The following is a 23487-nucleotide window of genomic DNA, read 5'->3' as shown; positions in this document are numbered from 1 at the left end:
CCTTTGTCATCTAATCCATCCTCCTTCCCCGCAGACTGCTCTGCAGATGCCGTTGTTGATTCAATCAAACTGTTTTCACATGCAGAGGAATCCATCAGGGTCACTGAGAAACACCTGTAGCTCAGGGCTACAGAATGTGCCAGCTACTAACTCTTGTGTCAGTGTGCAGGAATAAAAGCAAGGAACTGCAAAATGGAGATGCATTTTCTCTGAGGGTCATCTGGTGGAACAGAAGGTGGTTTAGGCAATGTGATGGAGTCGGAATGCCATCTGGTTTTGTAGATGCCCTTGGGAGACATCAGAAGTGTTGATAACTCTAGCTTGTTAAGGATGTAGTGGAAAAGAGTATTATTGGCAAATTTTTCATTAAAAATAATGTGCATGTCTCTGGAGGTGCTTGGGTTCTTGTTGAATGGTTTTTTGTCTGTGAGAACTACAAAATGGGGGAATTTTTATTTTCGGTGTTTGACTTGAGTTTACTTGTTTAAGTGTTTTATTGTATCAGGACATTATAAGGCGCCTCTTGGGCATATAGTAAAGTGATATTACAAGACACAGCAGTGGATATACATTATTTTAAATGGACTGTACTTTGCTTTCTTTGCTTATGAGTCCTGGTTATTTGCTTGGTTGTGTAGTGTGACTGTACAGTGCAGTCACTCTCTAGTGCTAGCTCACTAGAGAGCCTGTGTGGGATGAATGCTTTGGCTTTTTAGTGGAATCCTACCAGTAGAGGGGGTGTTTTTTGAAGGAAAATAATTGTTATAAGTTGTTGTTTCCAGTTACTTTGTGACCACTGACATGTAGTTTTTTAAGTTAACAAAGCAGAGCAAAATCACTGACACACCTTTTCAAAGGGTGATCTGGAAACAGCACAGGCCTGAATTCAAGCCGCTGATTTCCCTTTACCACGTAAAGAAAATATATTTCCAATTAAATAATTTCTGTCTTTTAGCAAAGCATATGCGGGACTAAAGTTACGATCAGTTTTAAATGTAGCATATAGTGCTGGGTTCCTTCTGCTTCAATTTTAATCTTCCTCAACTGCTGTATTAGTGTTTGAAAATTTTACTGGGGTTTGTTTTTTTTTTTTGGTTTTTTGTTGTTTTTTGGGGGTTTTTTTTGCTACAAGTAATATGAAGACTATGGATTCATGTTCATACACCAAAAGAATGAAAACTACTACACTAACTCCAGTAGTAAATGCTAAAATGATATTATTCCTGAATGGATACAGGTAACATTCCTTTTAACAATAGAAATTTCAGGAGAAGTTTGAACAGGCAACCATAGAATCCTATTTACAAATTACTGCAGTTTATTAAATACACATCTGATCTTGTTTTGAAGCAGTATTTTTACTTCAGAACAGTTTGAAAACTGATACATAAAAGAAGTAAATCTCAAAACAAAAGAATCACCTGTTTAGGTTTGTTGTCTTTCTGGTTTACCCTCTGAGCCAAAATCCAGTATTTGCCCACTTCTGCATTTGACTAATTCCTACTTCATGGTCATCATACTGGGTTTTCATATTTTACAAAGAATATATATAAGCTAGATGAAAAAGAAGGGGAAATTTTGAACTTTAAACCTTCTATCCTAAAAGGGAAGGAAAGGCTTTTCTTCCTGGCTAGTATGCACAGCGAAAGACTTCTCTTGGGGAGAAGTATTTGTGAGAGAACCACCCAAGGTGGAACAGTGTGAGGCTCTCTCTGGAAACAAAATTGTTTGATGGGCTGGTAATCTTAGAATCATTTAGGTTGGAAAAGGCCTTAAGTTCATCTTAACCCAGCATGGCCAAGTCCACCATTTAGCCATGTCCCTAAGTACCACATCTGCATGGGCAGTGTGATGGCATGGGAAAGGGATGTGTTTTGCAGTGAAATCTACTATGTACAATAGCCATTAGTTGAGGAATAAAACCTTTCCTGTCAGCTTTAGAGTCTGTATCCTTTGCACTATTTTCTATGTCCTTCAGAAGACTGACAAAGTTGGCAACTAAATAATCCCAAATCGGCTTTTTGAGTACGTATTGCACTAATATAATTCTCAGAGATGTCACGGTGCTCTCTAACAAGGTTTTCTGGGGGCTTACTGGAGCATTTGCTAGACAGATTTGTGAAGCCTCAGCTTGAACTTCAGTCCTTTTTCCTCTCCCCTGTAGTCTACTCTAGCATGTATTGTAGTCAAAACTCTTGCTGCCTGGACCTAGCAGGCATGGAAGTCCCTGTTTGTTTGTGAAGAGGAGATGATGAATAATCACACTTCTCTGACTGTCCCTGCTCATGCTTCATCCCCTGCAGACTGTGGCAGCCTCAGCAGATGTGTGGCTTTACCTCCCACCTCCCGCTGTTCCTCGTGTCTCAGCAGGACATCCTGTTTGCAGGTTCTTTCCCGGGACAACTTTTCTCATTCCTTTTTTTCCTCTAGCTAAGCATTGATAAACTACAAATTGATGGCAGCAATAAAATGGACTGTATTTCTCTTGCAGATGCCTGCAATGGTTTTTCTCATTATTGTTTTGGGAGAGTTTGAGGAGTTTACATCACAGGTAGTTTTCTACAGTGAAAATAAACTAGTCCACGAGTGTGGTCTAAAGTACAAGTTGTGTTGTGTTTGCAAAAGTAGTTCCTAATCACAGTGTGTTTTGTAGCCATGGAACTGAAATATTAGAAGATAGATTCACAGCAGGAAGTGGGTTTTAAAATGCTATTTGCTAGTTATTAAACTGGAGAAGAATGTGTTGATGTTATCTTTAGATGTGGTGCTTTTTACTTTACTCTGTTATCCTGTCCTCTTTTCCCCTACCTCTTCCAGGTGAGTTCCTGGTAGATGGCTACACATGGGAATTGATCAGGATGAAAGTTAACCCAATGAAAACCCCAGAAAAATGTTTGGCTTCTTTCTGCTGTAATATTATTTTTGTCAGTTTTTATTGTCTTTCTGGTTTACCCTCTGAGCCCTTCTGGCATGTCTTCCTTTCTTCATGTCGGTTTATTACTCATTTCTTGACACTTAGTCAGAAGTTGATACTGCCGTCAAAATAATGAACTGAGAGAAGGAAAACACTAATGCTTTTGCCCAAATACTCGGAGATAGTTGAACTGTATATAATGTTTTTTGTGAATTTGGTTTAGGATTCCATTGATCTTACTTGAGACTGGGAAAGGGAAAAACAGAGGTAAAAGTAAGGTGATAATTTTAAACTGGAGTTTGGTTAAACTCTGGAATGGTGCAGCAAATGCATCAGTGGATGCAGGGACGGTATTAAGGAGCCCAGCTGACCCTTGTGTCTGGGTCAGGCAGAAATACCTGCTATGAGTGACTTGTTTCTGATGTGGCAGGCTATACGAGGCAGAAACAGAGCAGTGAAAGGAAACAAATCTTAATTTTGATGTTATATAAACTAAATTGATACTTAAGTACCTCAGAGTTATTTGGTATGTGCTGCTTGCCCAGGTCACAGGAGTATGCTGAGGCTTATGGAAGGAGTGATCTTCCTGAATTTTCCAACTAAACAGAATGCCAGTTTGCAGGAAGAGCAATCAAGCCCAAGGACATAAATGCAGCAGACTTCCTCCTTGTAGCAGGAGTGAACTTGGTTACTCTTTTTGCAGTGTTGGTCTGATACGAGCAAGGATATGATTGTGCTGCTTCTTGCTGGTAGTCTCTTACCTGATTTGTGGGCTGAGACGTAGGGTCAGGAGGGGAGTAATCCCTCTTTGAAAAACAAACCCCACATTAATTCTTCTAGAAATTCCTGTAAGTTTATAATTTTGTTTAAAAATTAAGGATGATCCCACTGCAACATTTTTCTTAATTGTGATGATTCAAAAGAACAGCTTAAAAATACTTTAAGCTTGAGAGCATTTTAACTGAGCTACAGGGGAGAATATCTAATAGTGTGGTACCTTTTGTGAGGTAGCTGATGTGGAAAACTCTTCAGGTATTGTAACTAAGAAAAGACAAGGAGTTTATGATTGCAAAACACAAATATGTTGGTGTATAGATAAAAACTAAATGGAAAACTATAAGCAATAACTTTTGTTCCAGTCAACTGTTAATCTTAGGGCAGCACATTAGTGATGTGGAGGCATATTCTGAGATCAAATGGAGATGCAGTGTTTCTTGTAACTCTGTATATCAAACTGCCAGTGACAAAGAATATCCACAGAACATCCTTATACAATAACCCTGAAATATTTGTTGCTACAAATTTCCACTTTTGAGTGTCCCATTTTAGGATTTTTAGGAAGCAAAATTAATTTTAGATAGAAAATTTTTAGTTTTAAACATATTTCCCACTTGGAAGAACTGAGAATAGTTCCATGTATACAGTTTCAATGCTGAGCAAAAAGGGTTGCTGCTGTCATGAGGTTATTATTTTTAAATCTTGACATTCACGTGTAAGTATATATTATAGAGAGACTTCTGATTGATAATTTGTAATAGTGTGAAATGCAAAATATTGGTAAAATATATTCCAAGCAAGGAGTGACCTCTTATAAAAAGATTCCATTTTTTTCATACCCAGTATGGCTCTACTGAGTATTGCTTTGGCTCTCCAGTAGGTTTTAAATGGAAGGACACTTTTGAAACTTGACTTTGAGAGCTGTCTTGTTCATAAACAGAAATAAAAAGCAGTTTAAGGCTGCTTTTTTTTAAAAGTGTTTCTTCTACATATATGTGAAACTACATCACTACAAATTTTATTAACCAAGGTTAATAAAGGTCCAAATTTGCTAGTCTTTAAGCAAGCAAGTCTTGGAGGTATTTCACTTATGATACATTTCCTGTATAAACTATCACATTTGTCTCTTTTTTTACTGTCAGTCAGCCGTCTTGCTATGTCAATCCTTCTAGTCTGTCATTTGTTGTATGTACAATATATTCATACTCATTATAAATACTTTTCTGATTTCCTATAGCATGCTGGTTTCACCACTAGTATTTTAATTGCCTTTGTAGCTTACACTACATTTCACTTTTTATTTTGGTCTCATTCTCCTCTCTCTTTTTTTCTTTATCACTGGAAAAATAATTTGTGTTTAGCATCTGTAACTATGAGAACTTCAGAGTTTTACTTTGCATTTCTAATACCCGTTCTTTATCTGTTTTAGCATCTCCCTGTATTCTTCCCAGTGTTCTTTACTTCCTATTTTCTTGTAAGTATAGCATATTCTCTTTTTCCCCTCAGTTTCTATTGACCTGTGTAACCATGTGGCGTTAATTGAAGCTACATCTCACTCCTGAAGAAAATAATTCAATTACCACATAAGTTCAGTTTCATTTTTACACCCTCTCGTTATGTCTGGGATATCTTGTTATTTGTCTGAAAAGTATTTAATGCAATATCTTTTTACATAACACAGCTATCTAAAATTGCACAGCATTCATCTTAGTAGAAATTAAATTTCAGTTCCATTCTGTTTGTTTAGTGGTTGGAATCTGACATGAACAGGTGGGTCCTTGGCAGGTTTCAGGAAACAACCAGTCATGTAATTCATCTATCATTCTGTCTTATCTATGACATGTTTAAATGGTTTCCAAGTTGAAATTGAGCTCACAATTGTTGCTGCTTATGTACTAGTCCCATTATTTTTGTGTACATGATCTTTGCTTTACTCAATAGAATTCTTCTGTCTTTTGTGTAGTGAATCCCCTTGATATTTTTGGTTCCTCTGTGTGTTCTTAATAGATTTTTCCTAAGGCAATATTTAGCATTGTAAGCATCTACTGTACCTAAAAATGTTCAGACCCTGTCACCCATGAACCTCCTCTTAGTAAATACAAGTCTGAGCACAGCTTTATGAACTTCCTGCTGAACATGAGGCTTTAGTACTGGACTTTGGAATTGCAGCAGTGGGAGTTGCAACAACCTGCAAGCCCAAACTTCAAATGGAGATTCATTTTTTTCCTTTTCCCTGATTTTTCAAATTAACAGGTTGTGGATCTAAGTCCTTCCATGAATTTGCAGTGATGATATATTCAAAAATCTATGAATTTGCTCTTGAACTGTGAACACATCAGAATGAGTCCCATGGAAAGATGTGCTCTTGCCCACATCACTAAATAGTCGAATAAACCTTACTTTCCTATTGCCAGCTACACAAACTATAATATTCTCTCTCACTGGACACTGATTTAAAGTATCAGACACGATACACTTTGTTCTTGGTTTTTGTGTAGCAGCAGCCATTATGTGGTACTTAACTAAATCTCCTTTGTTTTTGGTCGGGTTGATGGTAGGTGCTGTGTCCTGCTCTCTGAGACAGACCTTAACTAGTTTGTCTTTTATGAAACTTGTTTGGGAATTTGCTTTAAACCACATGTTTTTCTGTTGGTTGATTGTTTTCTCTTTCTCAGATGTAACTTCCTAATTTCTTGATTTTGTTTTTTTCTTCTTCCCCTTCAAAGTGTTGACCTCCTAGTATTAGTCTTTGTAATAATTCAGAGTCTGTAGTTTCATATTTATACGTTGGTGCTGCTGAAATATGTCCCACTTAAATATCACCATGCTAGTTCTGTTGCTTCTTTAGCTGTCTATTCTGTGTAGCAGTAGTATCTTTGTTGGTACTTGTATTTTAATCTAGATACTCGTAATTTCTGTAAAGAAAAAAAAATCCAGTACTTCATAAAAGCAGATTCTTACAGGAAAAAATAGCTTTTGGGGATAGGGACCACCTGTAACTAATAATCCTGGCTTCTATATTCCTTGCTTTGTAGCCTGAGGGAAACCACTTTGGCAGCTCTGAATCGTTTTCTATGTATGGCAGCCTGTGTTAACTACTTAATTGGTGGTTTATGGACTTATCAGTTCAGGTTTGTTTTTTGTGAGATTTTTCCTTTGATAATTTGTTCATGAATATGACAACAGTCAATGCAGTAGAAAGCCTAAGGTCTTCCACAGACGCCTATTGCTTTCCTCAGCAATATGAAAAGCATGCACCCAAATAGAACCCATGCATGTGATCCATCCTGCTGTGTAAGGGCAGCTCACTGCCTCCAGCCCTTCCAGCTGCTGGCTGAGATGCCTTCTCTACTCACTGCTTGCAGCTGTGGTTATTTCCCTGTGATGTATCATGGGCAGTTGGTGGGTAGGAAGGGTTATTTATTTATTTATTTACCACTTTTGTTGCAAAATGTGATGAAGACTTTTTCTTATGATGAGCATTTTCCCAAGACTTGTGGCCATCACCGTAGAATGGTTTGGGGTGGAAGGGACCTTAGAGATCATCCAGTTCCCGCCCCTCTGCCAGGGACAGGGACACATTCCATTAGACCACATTGTTCAAAGCCCCATCCAGCCTGGCCTTGAACACTTCCAGGGGCAGAGCTTCCACAATTTCTCTGGGCAGCCTGTTCCAGTACCTCTAGATTTGCCTCTAGAGCAGATCTGTGTCCTTCTTGTGCTGTGCGCCATGTTCAAGATCTTTGCTGTCTCTGCAAATGCCTGGTGTGGACAGCTACACCACTTGTGCTGTGGTCAAGGCAAAACGCTGTGAAGGCAAATGCCTCCTGCGCTTTCTAGCAATTTCCTGCAGTGATACAGAAAAAAGCCTAATTGAGGGAGGATGTCATATTTTTCTTCATGCAAATCATCTGATCTGAGTCTTACTCTTGGTACTCTTCTACTGTTGACTTAAGGACTTCTCTGAGTGTTTTTTTTTTAAATTTTATTGTTTTGGCAGAGTATTCTTTTGATGATGATGATTGTTATTATTAGGGTACTACTGGATATGCTTCACAAGTTCTCCAGTTGAGGTGGGTCCTCATACATGTGCTGATCCTAGGTACTGTTGCCAGTAGATGGTATCCTCTGCAACAGTATAAAAGGGCAGATCGGGAAAGGTGAATGTGATACTGTTCTGAATTAAATTTTTCAGAGCATCTGACTATTCAGCACCTGTTGCATGGGATACCCAAAGATACTTTTCATCTCCCATTGCTCAGAGGTCCCTGTGTTTATACTTTCCTAAGACCTGTAATCTTCTTTTCATCCTGTTTTCTCCCACTGGTGCCAATGCCCAGCTCTTGATTTTTGCTTCACACCCCTTCAGGCAGCAGAAGTGGTCAAGGAGCTGGCATCTCTCCTGTATAAGTGCAAAGATCAGGACTAAACACTGCAATGTTTAGTTTTTCACTTGAGGGTTTTGCGAACCCCTTAGAAAAGTCAGAGACTCCTCTTTTACCCTTCCTCTTCCCACCCCAGCCAGTTATTTCTTCCAAGATCAGTAATTTCTGATAAGAAGGTGCTGCTGCAGAACAGTTTGTCTGTGTATACATTATGTATTGCATTATGTATCTCAAGCATAAAGTGTAGCTGGTGGTGTTAGGGCACACAGCTTGGTGTACTGGAAGATTGCTTCAGGTTCATTTGCCACCCCTTAATGAACCTCTTGTTGAATATCCCACAGGAGGTCGAGACAGCTTCTATGAATAGCTGACATCAGATAGTGGCTGTAAAGACATTATCTTTTTGAGGTAGATACATAAAAATAGAGGTGCCTTTTTCCAGCAGGGATGCTCACTCTAGCACTCTGATCTCAGGGTTCCCTGGAAAGTTTAACACATGCATGTCAGTGTCTTTGTCCTGTTGAGGTCCTGAGCCTTCCCTGTCCACTTTTCTGCATTGAAATGCCAAATGGTTTTCGGAGCAGTTGTGAGTGGAGATCTTGCAAAGTCTGGTATTGAAAGCCTTGTCTATGTGATAAGAATGAAACTGTCAATTAGTATTCACATTTGTTTTCAAAAGGAACGTAAATGTAAGTGTTCTGCCAGTATAGTATTATAGCCATCTATTTAAATTTAATTCATTATCTAACTAAGGTATTTTAGAATGTTTTAATGTCCTTACAAGCATTATATAATGTGTACTATGGCATGTATGTTTGTGTCTATAGGTGAAACTACTGGGAAGTCTTTTGACACTATCTGTTTTAGACAAGCCTTACATTGATATCCTGATATCCTACAAAAAGAGAGCCATTTTTCACATCACTCAGGGGATTGGATTAAATTGCAGTGAAGTGCTCTTAATATAGAATATCTTCACCTCAGGAGTTAGTGTGAAATAGCTGGGTATACTTCAAGTTTAAACCTTAGCCTATTTTGCAATAGCTTCCCTCTCTAGATGAGCCCCGAGAGATGTCCTTGCTTAACTCTCAAATTTTAGAGCATTTTGAATGAATACTGTGGTATCATAACCTGCAGCTCCAAAAATATCAAGATAGAAGAGTTTTCCCTTATGAAATGTTCCCAGTATTAAAATATCTCAAAAAGCAGTCTGTAACCTGGGAAAGGCTTTTCTGATTTGACTTACTCATGAAAAAAAGAAATGAAACTAACTCTTTGCTTCCCACATCAAATACTTTAGTGCATGCTACTGTGAAATATGGCTGGGGTTTCTTGACTGGACTAATACTGAAGGCACTTAGGAATTTTTATGTATATTTTTTCCTTTCAGCCATCTAAAATAGTGAGAACAGTCGTGTACTGTTTTCTACTTGTCAGTAGCATCTTGACTATAGATTCAGTGGAAGACAAATCACTCCAAAAACAGGCTAAAAGTGCAGTGGAAGGGGAATAGAAAACAGTTCTAATTTATTTTGGTCCATGATAAAGGAGAAGAAAATTTTGCTACCTGAGGAGTGTTTGTTTCTCTATTTTTGGTGAAATAATAAGAATGGAGATGTATTTGGAAAACATTCTGGAGTTGTTAGGAACAATACATTTTCTTTCACTGTGAGCGTGGAAAGTTTACTTAATGCATTATGCATAAAGATGCACAGTTTCTCTTCAAAGACAGTAAAACTTAAGCATACTCCTTAAAAGATATGTTGCCAATTTATCTATTATTAATGTTATCCTTGTTGCTTTTGTGAGCATGGTCTTAGCAAATCTTAGGTCTAGTGTTTTGTTATTCCCATCTTTTAACATATGTTTTGGGGGTTTTTTATTTATTTCCACTTACACAATATAAATCAGTCAGGCTAATGTAAACCTATTTAACTCAAGGGTGAAGAAATGCCATTTTCTCTTGTATTGGTTGCTCACTTTCAGTAATAGAATTTTATGTTCTGATTAGTTGCAGTTTTGGTTGGCATTATGAGTTTATCTTCACATGGATGCTTATGTTCTGAAAAGGAAAGACATTCAAAAGCAAAAATAATTAATAGCCTATAACCTACAAAAGTCCAATACAACCAGTAATGCTACCCTATTCCATACAATACTAAAATAGCATTTGATGCTCTGAGTAATCTAAGAAACAGAGAAAAATATCTACACAATGGGGGAAAAGGCTGCTGGAGACAATATTAGTCTGAATGTGACATGGCAGCCAAGATTAAAAGCTAATGTAAGATAGAAAAACTTCAGAAGTTGAGTAGAGAAATATTACTGGGACAAATGTGTCTTCTTCTCTTACCATATTAATTTTGTCCATAACAGCAGTGTCCTGTAAGAAATGTAGGTGTAATAGGAGCAATGTTTCCAAGTTACATTTATGATCACCTATGCAAAATATATGGAAAAGAGTTGTAATAAAGCAGCACAAGAAAAGGACTGCTTAGGAGTTGAAGGTAGACATTGACTATCAAGCCTGCCAGCCATTGCATGACTTCTTGCTGCTGAGTTGTAGTTTCCTGTTGCTGATGTTCCACCAAGTTCTATCATAATTTGCCAGTTAATCTGTTCTTGAAACCTGTAGTCCTTGTGTTGAAATGTGGCACATTTGCAAAAACAACAGAAGAACATCTGATGGTGTCTAACTGTTCCCTTGAAAGAGAATCAGAAGTGGTTAACTTCATTTAGCAAGGATAGTGTTACAGGGCACAAACACTCCCTCCCCACAATAAGGGTTTTCAGGAGGGTATTGAAGGAATATTGTCCTTTTCCCACCCCCTCTCCTCCAAGGCATCTTTGGGGATGCTTGTTCTGATGCTGGAGTATGCACAACTTATTGCTGGTTGCACTGTTGATTTGTGCTCTGTGTCAATGGAACACCATATTCTGGAAGGAATTAACTAGCATCTTTCTGACATAAGTGATCAGCACATTTTGAACACTTTTCAGAAACATAGAGCAAATCAGTTTTTTAGGTGAAATAAATTGAGAGTTCTTTTTCTTGTAAATATTTATTGTGACGTTTCAAAGTAAGTGGAACTTTTGTTTAATTAAAAAATGTAAGTGCTATTAATATGCATACTCAGACAAAAAATAAGCACGTACATAGGAGGTTTAGAACCCTCATTTTCAGTTTCTCTAGTCTGTGCTAATACACTACAATTCTAAGATGTTCTCTGTGTAATCACTGAAGAAGAAGTGGAAAAAAATACTGGAAACTCTTCTGTATTATGTTTGCATTGTGGTATCACTGTCTGGAATTCCTGTCTCCTGTGAAATATTTGATGTAGTGCAGAGTTAAGACTGGAAAAGCTTAACAGTGTTTACAGTTAGAGATTGCTAATACATATGAACGTGTAACAAAACACCTCTGTAGGCAGAAAAGTAAATGTGAGGCAACCTGCACTGGACAACTAATTTTGAACTCTTGTGGATTATATATTCAGGGTACAATGAAGAAGTAGAAGTACAGAAAAGACTTAAGGAAAAAATGTAACTTATTTGTAGCACCGGATTTTAATTTCTTTTCTTCACTGAAAATTCAAGTTGTTTTTACCAATCAGTTTTCCAGATCATATTGTTCCCTGTCTGGTAGTTGAGTTGTAATCAGTTACAGTTGCAGTTTTATTTCTGCACTTAACACTTTAAGACATTCCTGCTGGTGGTGTTTGTTCATTTGCTTATTCAAGTGGGATGCTTCTCATTAACCCCTTCATCACTTAGTGTAGGAAAGGACATAAGTGGTGCCAGGAGGGTACAGGAAAGACATGGGAGTCCAAAAGCTCCTTGTGAACACATCAGGCTTCTCTGAAAATACTGAGTGATTTCATGAGTAAAATGAGAGCTGACTTTCAGTGCAGATGAATGCCAGGCATTGAGGAGGGGACAAAACAGGCTTACATACCAAACTGTGCCTATAGCAAAACATAAAACAGTGACTGGTTCCTGGCTATGTGTTGCTGCTCAGGGAAAGAGCATTGGGTTTGTTTTGGATAGTTTTCTGCAAGCATCTGTTTAAAATAAAAAAAAACAACAAAACCCATATTGAATATTGTGTCCCATTTTTGGCCCTGTTCCAAGAGTTAGTAGAAGAGGAAGAAGCATGGAGAAGAATGGCAGGCTTGGACTGGCTTCTGGAAGAAGAAAGGGGAAATAAGACTGGGGCTAGTCAATCTGGAGAAGGGCTCTGATGAAAGGAATCAAGAAATTTAACATGTATGTTCCAGAACTTGCTGCCAAGAGATACTTTGGAAGACAGATCTGTAGTGGTTTCAGAAGTAAATTGAACAATCCCACGGAGAAGAGGAATTTAATTACATGGGGTTTGGTGCAGCCTATGGTTCTGGGCATGCAAATTTTTGTAATTGCCAAGTTTCTGGTAGCTGGAGTTAAAGAAAATACTCAGACAGTATTGTTCACACCTCTCATGTTTTTGTGCTTGTTCCTTAGGCATCTCTGCTAAACTTACAGAGACAGCATACTCTGTCAGTCAAACTTGAATTAAGAGCACCAACACATATGTACCCAAAAAGTGTGCAACAGTAGCTTGGCTGGTTTTAGACCATCTCTTTGTACGTATCCCGAAAGTATTGTTGCAGGGAGGGGGGAGTATTTGTATTCAAGGTTTGATATGTAAGCTAAACTGAACTTCTCTATAGCAGTGAGGCATGAATATCTTAGAGAGGTGCTTGGGATTTTAATTTTGGATTGTTGTGAAGTGAGCGTAACTTGTATTTTTAACAAAAACACCTTTGTTCTGCCCCTTTCCCAAAACTGGTATTTTGTGTCTATCTTCCTTTGGATAAGACCAGTTCCTGTCTTATCTGTTGCTCTTAGCTTTAGGTTTTTTTTCCCCTCCAAGGGCAGTTGCATGAAATTGCTGACTGCTACCAGCTTTTGGTCAACAGCTGCAGAACAAAGTAGTCGTTTTAACTTCCTTTTACATCTCTATAGTGAAGCGTTGGCTTTGTCCAGTAGTACTACTGTCTTCAGCTCTGACATCACATTGTTAATAATTTGCAGGTGGAAAGGTTTTTATATAACTATAAGCTATCTGTTTACACCTTTAACAAACAGTTCTTCATTAGTTGACAATATCCAGGGTAAACTGCCTTTTATTCCAAGTCCTTACTTATTTTTGGAAGCTCACTTTGAAAGGAGATGGCTGTGGTGTTTTGTCTTTGTTATGCTATCTCCATTCATGTCTTAAAATACAGAACTGCTTTTGGTTTGTTACAAAACTCTGTTTTAAAATAATAAAATACGGCTGTAATTATCCTGAAGATAAGTAACCTTATGTAAAGTTCTCATGTGAGGAAATCTCTGGCAGAAAAGTTAACTCTCAATTGAACTTTTATTTTCATCCCCATTTGCTGTACCGTGTGTTCAGGACTGAGCAGCAAAACAACTTTTGCCTGTGTACTGACAAAGTGAAACACTGCCTTATGTCTCTGAGTTGTCCCTTTGCTTCCAAGGACCAAATGGCAGGAGAAAGAGCCCCCTGTGCTGTCAGGTATACAGGGTCCCAAACTTCCATCATTAATGACAAACATTAACAAACGTGTTTTAAACTTTTCTGTGCTATATTCTGATCTGTACTGGCTGGCTGAGTCTCCATGTGCAGAATTACTGTTTCTAAAGCTGACAAGATTTTTTTATTCCAGTCCAAGTATCCTGGAAGTGTGTTTACATGATTGGAAAGAGGAGACTTCTTCCTCTTCCAGAATTGCAGCTGTCCCTTGCTTGTGGTTTGAAACTCCTAACTATTGATAAGTGTAGACAGGGTTTATATAAAAAATCAGGAGGTCTCTTGCCAGTTCAATAAGCATGAAAATTGCCCTGTGGTGTTTACATCTTGATCTTTCTTGCCAGAAGTTTTGTCTCTCAAAGTATATAATCATTGTCTCTTGCATCTCAAAAGTAATTTTCTGGTGTTTGAGTATGTCTTTGGAAGAATTGAGTAGTGGAAAAATACAGGCTCAGAGGTCTTGCACAAGTTTACTGACTCCTTGTTTTGGCTTAGTCTAGTCTGTCCTGCTCTCCCAATTCTCCGTGATTTTCACTATGGCTAGGACAAAAGACTTAAAAAACTTTGGTCGGGGTTTAAAAATCAGAAGTGATTTCAGTTGTTTCAATTTACGTTTCCTATGGAAAAGCAAGCCAGTGATACCATTTAATCTTTAGTTCCTAATGAAATATGGGGCAACATTGGTCTTCTTGCAAATTCCTTTTCAAGAGATTTCTTTTAAAGGAATGTAATTGCCATAATATGGTTTCAAAAAAAGTTGAAAGTCTTCCTCATCAAATTCATATTTAGTATACACCAAATTTTTATTTATTCTGCTGAAATGAAATCGAAAGGAATTTTATAAGCCATGGAAAATTTGGGAATAAATGTGAAAATTTTGTGTCAATACAAATACTAATATTTCATTTTGTTCATTTCTGTCTCTGAAACTGATCTCAAACTGAATCCAATCTCTTACTCTTCACTTTAAACAACTAAAAAATTCTGAATTGCCTTTAACTTCTTCACAAAAAGTGAGGTAGTAAGAGGATTAAATCACTAATACAACAAGAAAGACCTTAAAAAATAAATATAATAACAAAATCTTGTTATTGTATAAATACTTAAACAGACAACTTGCCTAATTAATCATAAAGTATTTATAATAAAATATTTATTTTAAAATATTTGATATACAAACTTTATTTATATCCATTGACAATTTCTGCAATATAAGTAGAAAAATGTATAATATTCTAAATTTTAATTAAATTTAGTCTCTTTTCTTATTATCTCTCTCATACTTCATATGAATCAAGGTAAGCAGCACTTGAATACAGTGGAAATATCGAGATGTTGGACATTCCAGTTACTTAAGTGAGCCTCTTTAATGTCTTCATTGGACCCACAAGTGTTTGAAGTTTGTTGTAAACAAACAAAACTTGAAATTAAAAAAAAAAAAACTTTGAAAAACAACATTTGAAATAATTTCATTTTAAAATATGATTTATTCAGAAAGATGACAAATTACAATAACATTTAATTAATAATTTACGTGTATGTGGTCTAACTCTACTTCTTAAGACATGCATTATGTTGTGAAGTACCTGTTAGTGAGAGAAGGGCAGTGGCTTTCCAGAAGATTTTAGTCTCAGAGCTCAATTCTCAGGAAAAGTCTTTCAAAACTTTACTGTCTTGAACTCTAACACACTTTCCCAGTATTTTTAACCCCCCTGTCCTATGCACACTCCATTACTTCAGTATGAAAAATTTGGGGGGTTTTTGCATGGAGACCTAAACATACAGAATCATTCTAGATCCAGTATGTTCTCTCATTTTCTTTAACAAATGGTAATTATTTGGTGTGATGTTTCTGATGGGCACTGCAGAAAAACCTGTTCCTTCTGTGACACGAGGAATGGCCTGTTTACTTGCATGCCTTCAAACTCCCTCTGTGTAAGGGATTGGAAACAAGACCAGCAAAACTTAATTGTCTATTTGCCAATTCCAACAGCAAAAAATGTTTAACATGAGGAAGATCTTGTTGTATATGAATCCATTAGAATATCCATCATTTCATGGGCTTTGTGCTCCTCTCAAAGTATAGTCTGCATTTCTTAATTTCTGTTTTTCTTTAAAAACTACTATGCTTTTTATGATCTTGTCAATCACATTCTTTGTTTTATTCTGTCTTCTTTATGATTTCTGATTGAAACAAAAGGCTTTTGCTTTCTCTTAGCAATGTTGATGCTGTTAAATGACTATAGAATGTTGGAAAGGGAGAAAGCAGACCAGTAACCTCCTGACGTGCATTGGTATTAGGAATGTTAAATACGCATTTCTTCCCTTCTAAAAATAATGTTAAATACACATTTCTTCCCTTCTAATTGCATGACAATTGGTCTGTTTGCCTTTTTCTAATTGTATGTTCCTAAAACAGCCAAATTAATTTCTTGAATCCTTTCGTCATTTCAGTTTTGCTCTGTGCACAGTGTCTCTTTCAATCACTTCCAGGAGACTGAGTTTCATGTTTACTGTGTGTTCTTAATATGAGTTGTGTGTTTTCATGCTAATAGGGATTTTGAGGTGGGTGAGCTACTCAAATGTAATTGTACTTGTTTAAACTCTTTCCAGGTACACCCACCTTTATGGAAGCATTAGCAGCCAATGGTACAACCAACATCCAGACGTCTGTAACAGGAGTGACAGCCAGCAAACGAAGGTTTATTGATGACAGGAGAGACCAACCCTTTGATAAAAGGCTACGTTTCAGCGTGAGACAAACGGAGAGCGCGTACCGGTACAGAGACATTGTTGTCAGGAAACAAGATGGATTCACACACATTTTGCTATCAACAAAATCATCTGAAAATAATTCATTAAATCCAGAGGTCAGAACAATTCTGATTTTTGGGAGGGGAGGGGAAGGGAATTTGAAGTCCTTGCCTTGTTTCTGCTTGTTATTCAGGCACAAATGTACACAAAACATGATACAGGTTCTTACTTGCAAGATGTTATATGTACAGTTGATTCTGTGTGTAACTCACTTCCATTTAAAAACTTTGTTACCTGACCATGTTGATGTGTACTGTCTTTTATGAGCTGTGCAGTGATTTACAAAGTGCACCTTGAAAAAAGCTTTAGCCTCAATTAAGGTTCTTTTTTTTTCTGTACTGGTTGCATATGCCATCTGCTGTCCAAATTACAGAAATGCTGAATGAGTGTTTTAGTTACAGATAACACCTAATAGATCTTTCCTTAATGATTTAATTATCTTTGTCTAATTACATTTTTGAAATGCAAAGTTTCTAATACATTAACTACACTTTTTTTGGATAATGAAGAAAGTTAACTTTTGTAATAAGATGCTTGAGTGGATCCTAAGGAAAAATTAAAGATGTTGAAGGGTGTCTTAGGGGGAGGAAGGGAAGAGAACAACATGCTACTTTGCAATGATGGATTAAAATGATTCTTATGAAATTTTTATTTTCCAGGTAATGAAGGAAGTCCAAAGTGCACTGAACACAGCAGCTGCAGATGACAGTAAACTGGTGCTGTTCAGTGCAGTTGGTAGCATTTTCTGCTGTGGTCTTGATTTTATTTATTTTATACGACGTTTAACGGATGATAGAAAAAAGGAAAGCACTAAGATGGCAGAAGCTATTAGGTATGTATGGCTATCTTCAGTCATTTGATGGATATTGTTCATCATATGGCCTGGCTTGTTCTATCTTTATTTCAAAAGCCTCTTATTCAAAAAGATCTCAGACATTCACCTGGTACATTATAGCGTGCAGCACTTCTTCATGCTTCCTGTCCTTTTCTATTTGGGTTGTCATTTCATGCATTTTTCATTTTAAATTTTAACTGTGAAAACTGGGAGTATTGTAATACTCCTCCAGTTAAAACCAGTATTAAAATATTTCAATAGCCATAGGGTTTCCAGAAAACAAATTTAATACACCAAAAATTCAAGACATGTATTGAATGAGTAAATTGATATAAGTACATTCAGAGAAGTAGAATGATGGGTATTTTAGAGGAGTAGATTAATACTGGTGATCATCCCAATGCCAAGTACCTAACCTAACATTTAAACAAATTGATCTGAACTATTACCAAGGAGAAGAAAATATATGGAAAAAAAGTATGGATCTTGGACACACATTTTGACAATACAAAGAAGTACATTTGAGCACTGGTTTTGAGAGCCTGGTCTCTTGCATTCTTCTAGAGTATCTGTATTCTTTCAGAGCCCTTCTTCTGTTGTTGTTATCAATGGTCATGTTTCTCAAAAAAGGCCATGGACTGGTAAAGTCTGTTTCATTGGAGGCACAGTTAGTTTGTAAAGTTGATTCTAGTTATTTTTATCAAAGGAAATTCTGCAGTCATTTCATGTAAAAGTTGCTTATGCAGTGACTTCAGATGTGGCCAGAAGCTCTTAGCACTGAGCTTCTATCACTGTTTTAATTTGGGCCCTTTCAGAAACCTGTTTCTTCACCTTATGTTCATTGTTAATAAAATGGGCAAAGGTGACTTAAATGACTTATGAACACACACCCTCCCTTTCAAAGAAGGTATTTTTCATGTATGTTCTAGACATGGTCCTTTCTGGAATATTCAGACATGATTAAAATTAGCTTATGTCTCTGAATGGGATATTTGTATGATGAGATGGTTCCAGGTTTGGATTTGGGGTTTTTTTTGCATTTAGCTGTTTGAATTTGTTAGCATGAGTTAAGAAGGACTGTGATAAGGTTTAGTGTTGAATGCAATATAATAAAATTGTTCTGTTTTGTAGAAATACAAAAATATGTAACACAGATAGGGAGAAAACTTTAAATTACCTATGTATATATTCATACATATGACTGGTTTTTTCCTAAGAAGCTCTTGGAGTCATTACTGTTTGAGAGCAGAGAAGCAACCATATTTTGTAGGTACTGGAATGAATTGTCATTTTTTGTTCTCAGTGGGGATGAGAATATCCATGTCACCTAATAGCGTAGTACCCAGAGCATTATTAGCAACCAAAAGAGGGGAGATGAGATGGAGAGGTTTACAGGTGTGTGATATGGGATAACAGAGCTCTACCATTTATGTTCATAGCTTTAAAAAGCAGATTTATTTGTTAAGAAAAGCTCCTCAAGGAAGATCAATGATGCTTTGGCGATCTTCATTTATACCTTATTATTGTCACTTAAAAACACATTTGTGCTGGTGCCATACGTAAATACAGTGAGGACCAAGCAGGGCTGTGCCACAGCTGTGGTGCCCAGAGGTGTGGAAAGGCTGCAGCTTTATCTGGGAGCTGTGGGACACATGGATGTACCAAAGTGCTGTATCAGCTGATACTTTTAGTAGGGTGTTAAATCTGCACCTCACCAGCTACTGTGGTGGCTTGGGCTGGGAGCAGTGGTAGGTTTTTACAGAATCAGAAAATGGTTGAGGTTGGATGGGACATTGTAGGGCATCTTGTTCTACCTGCTCGAGCAAGGTCACCTAGAACAGGTTGGCCAGGACCATTTCCTGGGTTTGTTTTTAATCTCCCGAGACTGAGAGTCCATGACCTTGTTGGCTGCCTGTTAGGTTACCCTCACAGTAAGAAAGTGTTTCCTGCTGTTGAGAGGGAACCTCCCATGTTTGTTTGTGCCCACTGCCTCAATGGGTACCACTGAAAAGAGCCTGGGTCTGTTCTCTTTGCATCCCCTTTCAGGTACTTTTACACTTTGATGACATTCCCTGAGCCTTCTCTTCTCCAGCCTGAATAGGCCCAGCTCACTGAGCCCCTGGGTCACCTCGATGCCCCTTTGCTCGATCATCTGGAGTCTCCCTTCCACTGAGGTGTCCACAATGACACTAGGGCTGAGCAGAGGGGCAGGATCAACTCCTGCACACTCCAGACAACATTCCTCCTGAAGCAGTGCAGGATAGCACTGGCACGCTGCTGGCTGATGTCCACTGGGAACCCTAGCTCAATCTCTGCAAAGCTGCTTTCCAGCTTGTCTTCCAGCATACACTTGATGCCTGGGGTTGTTCCTCCCCAGGCACAATGCTTTGCACTTCCCTTGTTGAGCTTTAGGAAGTTCCTGTCAGCTCATTTCTCCAGGCTGTCGAGGTCCCTCTGGATGGCAGCACAATCCTCTGGTGTATCAGCCTGGTTTTGTATCCTGAGCAAACTCACTCAGATAAGCTCTTCCCCATCAACCAAATCATCAGCGACGCTGTTGAACAGTGCTGGGCCCATCACTGACCCCGTGGGGTGCAACACTTAAATCACTGGCCTGTGCCATGAGTCCCCACCCTCTGGGCCAGCCATTCTGACATTTTCCAGTCCGCCTCACTGTCTGCTCATCCAGCTCGTACATCAACAGCGTGACTGTGAAACTCTTACGAGAGAGTGCTGAAATCCTCACTCTGAGCTCTGTGTATCCACCTCTCTCCCCTCATCCACCAAATAACCACCTCATTGTGGAAGGTTATCAGGTTGGGTTTGAAAGTGATGTTACTGGGAAGATGAATTATTACGGAGTTTTCAAGGGCTGGTATATTTTACACTCTCTATATGTGTAGTGAGCACATGTTTCTGTTTCTCTTCAGGAATTTTGTGAATACTTTTATTCAGTTTAAGAAGCCTATCATTGTAGCAGTAAATGGCCCAGCCATTGGACTTGGAGCATCTATATTGCCTCTGTGTGACGTGGTCTGGGCCAACGAGAAGGCCTGGTTTCAGACACCATACACTACTTTTGGACAAAGTCCAGATGGATGTTCATCCCTTACATTCCCTCGGATAATGGGCCTGGCTTCTGTAAGTAGCTTGCAGGGTAGGGGCTGACAGCTTCACGATTCATTTGGGATAATTTACCCAGTGTGATTTCAAGACTTTTTGCCTTCCTGTGTTTTCTTTTCCTTAATTTTTTTTCTTTCTCTCATGAAAACCTTTCATGAGAAGCCACCCTTTATAGCTTTTCTGCTCCATGCTCCTACAACTTACTCTTCACCTGCATGCACAAAACAGAAAGCAGGCACGGGATTTAATCCCACCTTTGACCCTGATGGTGTCAGAAGGGTCATGTCCTGTGTACCAAGACAAATCTCCCCTGCTGCTGCCTCGTGGGGACCAGCCACGGGTGTGTTGCATTCAGCACAGGACCAGTGTGGCACTCGGTGTCACTGCACAGCAGAGCACTGTGACACCACCCAGGAGCAGTCTTAGGCCACTATGTAAAATAACTATTTCAGGTTCCATGCACTCCTAACAAAAAGCTATTTAAGAATCTCCTACCTATGTTATTTTCATGTTGCTTAGTGTTTTTTCATGCTATGTTCTTTGAAAACTTAGACCTACATCCTATTCCAATTTGGACAGTATGAAACAAGTGCTTGTGGCTACACCTGTTTTCCAAAATTGCTGTTTGTTATAAAAGCCATTTTTTTCCCTGTAGGTATTTATTGATTTTAAAAATATATATTAAAACACACCACTTCTAAAAGATCTAATAGCTAATGTGTCATATTTGGATTTAGTTATTAGAAAAGAACAGAAAAAGTAACTGAAACTGAATAAGAGTATCTTTAATATCTTAGCATGTTTCAAATTACTGATTGTTCCTTTCCCTTTTTATTTGGCCATCCATCCATTCATCCATCCATTCCATACATCCTCGTCCTTTAAAGACTTGTGGTTGTTACTTTTTATTTCTTTAGAAGTTGTACAAAAAACACAAGCTCTTCCCTAGTGTACTCTTTCATCTGTGTTTGTGAATGCTCTCATTCTTAAATATAAATATTTTAATTCAAAGCTTCTAGTGGTAACAATTCCAAAATTATTAGTGCAAAAGGGGGAAAAAATCCACTGTTTTTGTACTATCCTTGACTCTCTGCAGCAAAGCAATGTCTCTGTGGGACAAAGCTGAACTTTACTCAGCACATTTCATGAAATACGTTCAGAATCCATACTGAAGGCTTTGATAAAGAATCATGGGTTTTTTCTGTAAAAGAGAAGTCAGCAGGAAGATGTTATTAATGAATAACATTCAGATGTTAATAATGCAAAACATTCAGGGGAAAAAATATACAAAGCAAAGAATTAAGGCCTCTGTATGCATCATAACATTTTCTACAAATATATCAATTCAGCAGGAGTAAGTCAGTCTTAAAATGCAATGTTGTTAGCTGCAGCTATGTAAAAATGTTCCATTGCAAGATTCCTGGAAAATCTTCCATGTGGGGTCAGTCACCTTCTGTGGGTGAGCTGGTCTGTTGTGGATGGAGTTACTTTTGTTCCTATTTTCAAGCGTGGGCTTATTCCAGGAAATTTGAGGTCCAAGTGAAGTTCCACTGTAGAAGAAGACATTTTTTACTCAGAGTAGAAAATAAAAGTTGCTAATGAGAATCTTAGTGGAATATTTTTATCACACTCATTTCTACTGCTGTAGTATATTTCTTGGAAAGTACCCACCAAGTGAGTTAATTTTTACAGCAGGTACAAGGCACGGTTATGATTAAAGCTTGTTTAGCAGTTGGTCTCCAGCAGATGTTGTGTATAGATCAAAAGTGAAGGTGCCAGAGCAAGAGGTTTCCCTTCAAAACCTGTCAAGTGAGAACATCAATTGGAGTGCTCACTTCTTGTGAGATTTTATGCTAATACTCTGTTACTGCTGGCAGAAATAAGATAACTGCGCCATTCTCACTTACGGTGTTTCATGTTCAGGAGAACTCAGCAGTTGCAACTAAGTTTTAGGGGGAAAAAAGACTTTCTGGCATTTGTTTTTATCCTTGCAAAGATACATGTCAAGAATATGTAGACCTGACCACCTGGCTTAAATGCTTGCATGTCCTAACTATTAGATTGACTTCACATGTTGATCTTTCATAGAAATGTTAAGTGGTTTTTAAATTATTTTGGAACACTAATTTTTCCCCAACTGTGTAGGAAAAAGGATTCCTTTTTTAGACAACCATGCATACATCTCTGATTTTTATCTAGTATTTCAGGTTATTATTACTGACATACATTCTGGAAAATGAGAAGGAATGGTAAATGAACCTTGAATATTTGATACTGTGTTCTCCGAAGGTAGAATTATAGGATATAGATCTTGATCACAGTGCAAGAGATTTGGGTTTTTATCAACTAATACTGGTGAATCACAGCTTTCCATAGTAACTGTGAGAGATGTGCTGATGGTAAAATTGAAATAAAATATGTTAGGAAACTGTTTGGGTTTTTTTCTTGCATTCCTAATGGACCGGCAGTCAGGAAGTAAACTGCCAGTAGAGCCCAGTCTTTGTATTTCATTACAAAGGAACACATAAGAGACTGCAGAGTTTCCAAATTGCTTGATATGTAAAATGCAATAGTAGGAACATGGTAGCATAGCAAATAAATATTTATTAAGTTAATAATTATTATTTAAAATCCTTAACTGAAAGTTGCTAAAATAATTACCAAAAGTTCCAGTATTAGAAAACATTAAAAACCTCAGTATTTTTCCCTCAGAAGTGTTACACCTGTCAGTTTTGTGTTTTAGAACAGCCTTATTTCTTATATTTCAAGAATCCAGTAATGGGTTTGTCATATTTTTCAGTGGAAACAAGTCATTATGAAACAATAACACTGATTTTTTTTTTTTGAGGGTGATTATTACTCTGACTTCTTAATTTCCACTGCCTGTTTCCATGTAAATGCCACTGCAAACTGTATAAAAAGCTGCACTAAAACTAGAATTGAAGTGGCTGTAGGACAAAACTTTAATGGGGAAATTGGTAAATAGTAAAATGTATGATAATTACAAATCAAAGACATTTACAGAACTAGAGAGAGCATCTTCTTGCATGGAAGGTAGTAC

The 23487-nt window shown here is 37.7% G+C and overlaps 1 protein-coding gene across 4 annotated transcripts in view; it reads left to right on the top strand.

Annotated features, from left to right (window-relative positions):
* CDYL (chromodomain Y like) overlaps nt 1–23487 on the top strand; it is a 103606-nt gene that overhangs the window by 76967 nt on the left and 3152 nt on the right. For 3 of the 4 annotated variants that reach the window (XM_064425824.1, XM_064425815.1, XM_064425832.1), the window contains 3 exons: nt 16268–16524; nt 17128–17300; nt 20234–20444. In XM_064425824.1, coding sequence (XP_064281894.1) covers nt 16268–16524; nt 17128–17300; nt 20234–20444 — 641 coding nt within the window. Of the gene's footprint in view, nt 1–5120; nt 5166–16267; nt 16525–17127; nt 17301–20233; nt 20445–23487 lie in introns of all 4 variants that reach the window. The other variant, XM_064425805.1, reaches the window with a different exon arrangement.

This window comes from Passer domesticus, chromosome 1 (genome assembly GCF_036417665.1).
Source record: "Passer domesticus isolate bPasDom1 chromosome 1, bPasDom1.hap1, whole genome shotgun sequence".
NCBI lineage: Eukaryota > Metazoa > Chordata > Aves > Passeriformes > Passeridae > Passer > Passer domesticus.
This window is presented reverse-complemented; position numbering and strand designations above follow the sequence as displayed.